At 44.7% G+C, this 8,161-nt stretch overlaps 1 protein-coding gene across 3 annotated transcripts in view; it reads right to left on the bottom strand.

Annotated features, from left to right (window-relative positions):
- Positions 1-7,858, bottom strand: part of LOC143127317 (adenylate cyclase type 4-like) — a 27,150-nt gene extending 19,292 nt beyond the window's left edge. For 2 of the 3 annotated variants that reach the window (XM_076288737.1, XM_076288739.1), the window contains exons 1-3: positions 7,521-7,858; positions 1,589-3,201; positions 345-542 (exon numbers count right to left, since the gene is read on the bottom strand). In XM_076288737.1, coding sequence (XP_076144852.1) covers positions 345-542; positions 1,589-2,626 — 1,236 coding nt within the window. In that variant the 5' untranslated portion in view covers positions 2,627-3,201; positions 7,521-7,858. Of the gene's footprint in view, positions 1-344; positions 543-1,588; positions 3,202-7,009; positions 7,086-7,520 lie in introns of those variants that run through there. The other variant, XM_076288738.1, reaches the window with a different exon arrangement.
- Between the last annotated feature and the right edge of the window lie 303 nt (positions 7,859-8,161).

Raw genomic sequence — 8,161 nt, 5'->3', positions numbered from 1 at the left:
ATAGCCACTACAGAATAATAATACTTGATAATACTAGATGTTCATAGTGCACACACACACTAATACCCTCTCTCTGTTTTGCTCACTTCTCTGTCAATCTGTCTTCTCTGTCTATCTATCTATCTATCTATATATCTATCTATCTATCTATCTATCTCTCTGCAAACAGAAACACACACTGAAATACATAAAACACTCTCTTTTTCCCTCACCATCACACCCACACCCACACACTCATACACACTCTGGCACACACACACTCATACACACACATACAAACTCTAACACACTCACACACACACACACACCCATACACAATATGACCCCCACACACACACACACACCTGTTCCCAGGCGGTGACGGGCCCTCCGGTGAAAGTGAAGACCATGGCGGTTGTGTAGAGGCCGGCCCAGACGGACAGGGCCAGCAGGGTCCCGCAGCGGCGCACCACTGACTGCCAGGGCAGGCTGGCCAGCAGCAGCACACACACGCACAGCAGCACACACACCACCGCCAGCGCACCCACATGCACCCGTATCAGCTGAGAGAGGACAGGAGAGGAGGAGGAGGAGGAGGAAGAGGAGGAGAGGGAAATACAGGAGAGGTGGAGGAGGAGGAGGGGAGAGTGGTGAGGAGAGGAGAGGAGAGCGAAGGAGAGAGGACAGGAGAGGAGGAGGAGGAGGAGGAGAGGGAAATACAGGAGAGGAGAGGGGAGGAGGAGTGGAGGAGAGTGGTGATGAGAGGAGAGGGGAGGAGAGAGGGATGGAGAAAAAGAGAGATGTGTGAGGAGAGGAGAGGTGAGAGGACAGGAGAGAGGAGATAAAGGAGAAGGAGAAGGATGGGGGAGAGTGAGGGAATGAGAGGAAATGGGAGGAGTGGAGGAGAGTGGTGAGGAGAGGAGAGGTGAGGAGATGAAGTGGGGAGAGGGGAGGAGAGGTCAGGAAAGGGGGGAAAGAGGGGAGAGGGGAGGAAGAGTGGAAGGGAGTGATAAGGAGGTGAGGTAGAGGCGAAGAAGGGGTGAGATGAGATGAAGAGGGGAGCAGAGTGGACAGGTGAGAGGAGAACAGGAGAGGAGTGGACAGGTGAGGTGATCAGGAGATGAGAAGAGAAATGATGAGAGGAGAGAGAAGAGGAGGAGGAGGGTTTGGAAGAGGAGAGACATATGGAGAAATACAGAAAACAAGGGAAAGGGAGGGTAGATAAAAAGGAAGAGAGGGAGAGAAGAAACAAAGATTAAAACAAAACAAAAATTAAAGCCATGTATTCTACTGTAATTGCTGTAAGGACACTGGTTCTCATGACTACTTCAGTCAGTACCACCTTAGTCTAATCATACATACTTCGAACATACAGTACGTAAGATGATAAGAACATGGACATGGTCAGCAGTTAAATTTAACCAATGGACTCATTTATGAATTTTTATTTTCTAATTGTATTATTTGTACAAGTAAAGTGCTTTGTTTTGCACTTTGTGCATGAGAATGTACTTTATAAATAATAATAAAACAAATAATAAAATAATAAAACTTAACTTACTTTTCTTGCTTACTAAGAGGGAGGAGAAGGGGAATGAGAGTGACTCACCCTGTGTGTGGCGGGGATGATGATGATGATGGTCACGCAGAAGAGGATGGTCAGCACAGTGCCCGTCACCATGGCAGGCGTCTCCTCCTGGCAATGGAGGAACGCCCCCTGCACCGCCCGGCAACAGCAGCCCATGTTCTCGCTGATGCTCTTCCGCGGTTGAGGGTCGCCGGCCGCTTCGTCCAGGTCACAGGTCACCACCACCTCGCTGTTGCCACCGCCGCCAGCGTTGACAGCAGTGGAGTCCCCTGTGGCTGGGTGACTGTCCGACGAGACGGTGTTGGCATTCCCGTCGGAGAGCACCACAGACCTCTCAGTGGGGTTTTCAGAGCGGTCACTCAAGCTGCTGTCCTTCAAAGAGGCCGTGCTGGGGGTCAGTTCACCCACAGAGCCGCTGCTATTTGTCCCGGTGCTGTCGTTTAACGAGTCCGAGCAGGGGTCAGAGCTGCTGCCTTGCGTTGGGTCAGAGACTGTTTCCGCGTGGTCGGCGGAGGGCTGGGGGGAGGAAAGGTGAGCTACTGGGCCAGTGCCGGTCGCTGCAGGGTGTCCCTCGGGCGAGGGCTGGTCCGGTCGAGTGTCTCGGTGAGACCAGCGAGCCTGGAGGGGCTCTGAGGCCCGCTCCACTCGGGCCACGCCCACCTCGATGTAGGGGCGTGCGTCGGTGGGTGACCTGCCGATGTCCTCCCGTGTCCTGTCAAGGTCATCATTGAGAGACTCAGAATTGCCCGGGTGTATCCGACTGCCGGCGTCAATGTGCTCTTTTACTCTGTCTGTACTAGTTCGGATGTCACGGCTCTGTACTGTGACGTCATCGCTAGGAGTCCTGACATCATCAGCATGAGTCCTGACATCATCACTGTGTGCCAGTATGGCGCTAGGTGTGTGGCGGTAGTCTCTGTGGAGTCCGGTGAGGTCTGACAGTTCCAGCATAGTGTTGATGTTGGAGCCGCTGTCGTCTCCACAGGTGCTGTATGGCTTCTTAAGTTCCCCCACGGCCTCTCCCGCCATCTCCAGGTAGCCTTGGGGGTCACCTTGCATGGTAAGCTCACTAGAGTGTATGTGTTTTGCTCTGTGTATGTGTGAATGCGTGAGAACCAATCCGTCTCCAGCTGTGTGACTAACTGAGGTTAGTAGGTTTTTATGACAGACTGACTGTGTCTGTCTGTGTCTCTGTCTGTCTGAGTGCCTGACTCACTGGCAGGTCTGCACTGTATTTTTTTCACTCTCTCTGTCTGTGCACCAGTGTCTGTCTGTGTTCTGTTTGTCTATCTGTCTGATTATTCAGATTTTCTTCTGTCTGCGTCTTCTTGTCTTTCTGTATTTACTACATTTACTGCCTCTATGTGTTCCTGTCCTGTTCCGTCTTCACTACATAAATAAAAATAAATAATAAGAATTAAATAGAAAAGGCTTCAGTGTAGAGTTTGAATAAATCCAAACATAAATCCAGTCACATGTCTTTTTCACTTCTGTTGAGCAAGAGCACTGATGAAATGGGTGGAGATCTCTTGTTTTTCTTACAGCTGGCTTGCCCGATGAGTAGCGTGCTTCTTAGATGATACACGGCTTAGCTTAGCTTAGCTTGTCCTGTCGTAATCGTATTACTTCAAACCCTTCAAAACAAATAAACAAGCCACTTGGTTAGAGTTTTTTAGGGAAACAGCATACAAACAGCAACACAAAGGAAACAAATAAAAACAACCCACTACATTACTTCAACTGCTTCATTCCCTACATATTCACTACATATATCAGTGACATGAAACCACATGATAACAAAAGCAGAATGAATGAATTTGTGGACTTCCAGCAGGAAGTTGCCATGTATTTCTACCATGAGAACACAGACAACGGCGAGACACTGTACTCGGGATTGTTATTTCAAGCAATGTCAACAAGCTGATGATACTATCAGCATATTTCAGGAATTTGTTTTTCATGTCATTGGTATCATAGGTATCATTTTCACAACACACAGAGTCAATGAATGAAATGAAAGATTATACAGTTATCACAGAATATAGGCCCAATGCATAATCTAGGCTGTTACTAGCAGCACTTGTTGAACTACAAGACTACAGTTCAGTGAACATCCCACAAGCTTTCTTTGGATTTCTTTTTTTTTTTTTTAAGAAGCAGAGCCACACTGACCCATTCCCTGTTCGCAGATACACTCTCAACACTGGACAAAATGTTTATTTATCGTGTCCCTTACAGCTACAATGCAAAACAGCCTCAGGACTGTCTCCCTGATTTCCCTCTCTTGCCTGTCGGTCTAAACAGAGGCGCATAACCACGGTCAGGTTCAGCCAAACAGTTCTGGCTCGTCAAGTGCCCTTGGAGTGTAGCTGGTAATGCAGCGCCCAGACACAGGAACAGATTCCTGGGAGGCCTTCTGATTGATTGCTCGGCTCTGCAAGCTGTTACGCATGCAAGAATGTGCTTTAGAAATATTTATCAAGCAGATGCTTTTACTTTTTTTTTTTATATATATTTAGGTTTAGATAGGACAGTGAAGACACTGACAGGAAGTAAGTCCCTGTGGGCACTTGGACCCAAATGTGGTGCGGGCGCTGTAGCCAGTTGTGCCACAGCACACCCCCAGAGAGTCTGTGAGACTGTGGAGATGCTTTTAGGTGGATTACAGTCACAGGCGTCCACTTTTAAATACCTGGTCAGGTGTGTCCATCCTCTACTATTAGAGCTCAGCTATTAGAGCAAGGTGCAAAGAGATGAAGGTCATATTTGATACTCTGGGGGCTCAAATAATGATAAATATGATAAGAATGTGATAAGACAGGGGGCGGTTTGGCACTTGTAGAAGGTGAGGCGCTGTTCCGCTCGGTGTTGTCAATTCAACATTTTGTCAATTCAATGCGCTCAGGGCCCTTCTGCTAAAACGCGAAGTGAAGTAGGGACACAAAAGATGAGTCATCCAGTGTGCATACGCAGTGCACAAAGCACACTGTCTGGTCATGCCCTAACATACGTAGTCCCAGAAGTTACTTTTGCACTTTTAAAACGAATGTGTTGGAAACAACACAAAGCGTTGTTTTTAACACATCTCTGTGTCCAGATAGGGACAACACAGTTTGTGTTGTTTCCTTTTTTAATTTGTTACACAATATGTGTTGAAAATAACACAACTTGCATTATTTTTTAACACATCTCTGTGTCCAGGTAGGGACAATACATTAGTTTTAAGAGTGTGATAACCGGTGGTTATTAACCACACACACAGTACATGCATGCACAGTTGCACACACACAGTACACACATGCACACACACAAAGTACACGCATGTACACACACACAGCACATGCACACACACACACAGTACACACATGCACACACACACAGTACACACATGCACACACACACAGTACACACCTGCACACACACACACACACAGTACACACATGCACACACACACAGTACACACCTGCACACACACACACACACACACAGTACACGCATGCACACACACACACAGTACACAAATGCACAAACATACAGTACACGCACAGTCCTCTGATGACTTATGATGGCGACTGTCTGTTTGCCATCTCACTTTGCCATCACACACATACAGACACACACACACACACACACACACACACACACACACACAATTCAAAATGATCCATAACAACCAGTTTAGCGTAAAACCGGACACAGTAGGCTCTGCCTCGTGTAGTGTTACACAGAGTTGGTCGGACTCATAAAAGTGTTTCTCCGCAATAATTTACACAATACTTAGGCATCATTTAATTGATAGGTAATGGCCAATTTATTTCATTTGATGAATTATGATTCAACTAGTAATCTCCAGATTAAAGGTTTGTGTGCTGGCATTTGTGTCACTGGTTTTGAGGAAGCAGAACCAATTCATTGAACTTAGTCAAACTCGCCTTGCCCAAAACTTTCTTAAAATAACACTCACTATCTCAAAGCACCATTTGCAAATCAGCATGCTTGCACAAGCCATCAGAGATGTGTTGACTTCACATGCAAATCCAATGACAACAGGCTTCCTCTCACACATACACCTTGTTTGATCATAAAGATAGAGATCCTCAGCATCAATACAGACCATTACTAGCCTAACAGCACAGACTGTGACTCAGACAAAATATACTTTTTTAAAAGCATGATTAAAAATAATATTATTAATAATAATGATGATAATAATAATGATAATAATAATAATAATAATATCAAATTGAACAGCTGACTGGTTTAATTCTGTTCGGTAAAAAAAAAGACCCTTTCAAATCAACAACTGACTCTTTCAAATGTTGTGCCCACAACTTGTTCATAGAGTTGAACTGCTCCAGGTGAGCACATCAAACACCTGTATCACCTGTCACAAGTTAGGCTCTTAACCTAATTAAGAGGTCAAAGATCAAGCTGGTAATTAGATGCTATTACGTAAGCGATCTCATGGGAACCTAGAGGGAGGGCAACATGGAGGCTCACATATCTAAAAGCCTATACAATAATAATGTCAACTTATGTTGTTTTCTGACAATGGAGATAACAGTGGACATAATTCAGTGTGCTTCTTTCCTTCTTTCCGTACAGATGTACAGTTCACATAAGCTATAGGACTAATCAGCAGTGTCCTACATTCAGCAGTAAACTATGGATACCACATAGCTGTAGATACAAAGAAACAAAAACCCTTTCCTGGGCATGGAGAAACTATACAAACAAATAATTTTTTTTCAATTCATTAAACATGTGACCAAAACTAAAAATGCTACATGCTGACATTTCTGCTGAGTGTGGCCATGACCGGAGATTCTTGACCTTGGTACATGGTGACCTGTATCCATGTATAAAGTGGTGTGGATGGATGTGTGTGTGTGTGTGTGTGTGTGTGTGTGTGTGTGTGCGTGCCTCAACTTATGCATCACTAACTAAATCTTAGACTCATTTAAACATACTGAGGTGCCAAATATTACAAGCTCCATAAACTGAACTCCTCCCTTGCCAGGAGCACAAACACCACTCCATGTAAAAGTAAACTACGGGCTTAAAGTTAAACATCACCTTGAAGAGATCTAGTTGTGCGAACACTTGAGGAAATTATTTTCAGTAAACTACTTGGGTTTTTCTTCACCTATATTCGGATAGGCTCTACCCTACCTTGGCTGTAACTCCTAGGGAAGAGTGACACACACCTACTAGTGATTATAGTGTTCATGCGTACAAGCTGTCAAACAGAATTGAAACTACAATAAGACAAAGACAACAATAGAGTTCAGTGCAATAGGAAATGTTCCACTGTTGAAATGAATACATCTTACATCAACCAGCTAAGCTTTGCTCAATTGTAACACTATGTGAGAGGTGTGCTCACATGTGAAGAAATAGGCTTTCAATAAATAAACGTAAATCAAAATAAATGCACCGTACCTGAGATGTGAGGTGCGCTTTGACTCCTTTTTGTGTTTCCCTTCCTCTCTCTGTCGCTCTCACAGCTTCTCTTCTCTCTGACACTCTTCCCTTTTCAACTCTCTTCCCCATTTCCCTTTCCTCTGATCTAAACGCTCTCTCTCTCTCTCTCTCTCTCTTAACAATCTTCAATTTCATTCTCAAACAGTCCAAATAAGTGATTTTCCATTCAGACAGAGGATGATAGGTAGTGTTCAAAGTATCAAATTTGTAACCAACAGCCATAGATGATGTGTGCCTGATATTTAACTGGTATCAATTAGGCAGTAATACCCATTGACTTCTCAGCGTTAGTCAGGCTCCATGCAAAAATATGGAAGTACATGAGCAGTAGGCTACGGTGTATTAAACCTCTATCATGTTGCCATGACACACACGCAGATAGATAGATAGAGAGAGAGAGAGAGAGAGAGAGAGAGAGAGAGAGAGAGAGAGAGAGAGAGAGAGAGAATCAATTAAGTGAAATACTCACCCAGCTCAGACTTTGTGAAGCGGTTGCGCTATGATAACAGTAAGGGTCGCCTTTCGTACCTGAGCTATAACCCATTATCTTTTCAGATGTTATCGTTCATCTCCAGCCTACTATAGGCTATCAGATGTCCGATGTAGACGACACGCGCGTAGCCACTGTCTTGAATGGACACCAGGGGAAATAAACATGATCCTTGTCGACTATGCAAATATAGCTAACATTTAAATAATAATAATAAAAAAACGATTCCCTATAAATATTAGTTATGTACAACAAAACAAACGCAACTTCACCCTGCCTCTGTTTTCTTTTATCTCCTAATACGTCGACTTTCGTAATGTTTCAGAAATAGGTCAATTTGTTTTCCGCGCCCCAAGTTGACAAACCGGTGCGACTGCACATTCCATACAATTAGACTCATGTTGATTAGACTACAACCTACCGTGTGAATATGACGCATTGGCATGTCACATACTGGAGTGCAGTGTGGTGTATAACAGCTGTTAGCTATAGCGTGGCCATGTGGTTCGACGATCACATAACCTTGGCTCCGTCACCTGCGCTTCGATGGCCAAACTGGAAGAGCATAGAGGCCATGCCCTTGTTTTTTTGGATGTAATGGTTGGCGGTTTAATCCTATT

The sequence above is a fragment of the Alosa pseudoharengus genome, unplaced genomic scaffold (genome assembly GCF_046254945.1).
Source record: "Alosa pseudoharengus isolate Yale_2024_CS ecotype anadromous, Long Island Sound unplaced genomic scaffold, YU_APseudo_1.1 YU_APseudo_1.1_scf_17, whole genome shotgun sequence".
Classification (NCBI taxonomy): domain Eukaryota; kingdom Metazoa; phylum Chordata; class Actinopteri; order Clupeiformes; family Clupeidae; genus Alosa; species Alosa pseudoharengus.
Note: the sequence above shows the minus strand (reverse complement) of the source record. Positions and strands in the feature narration are given on the sequence as shown.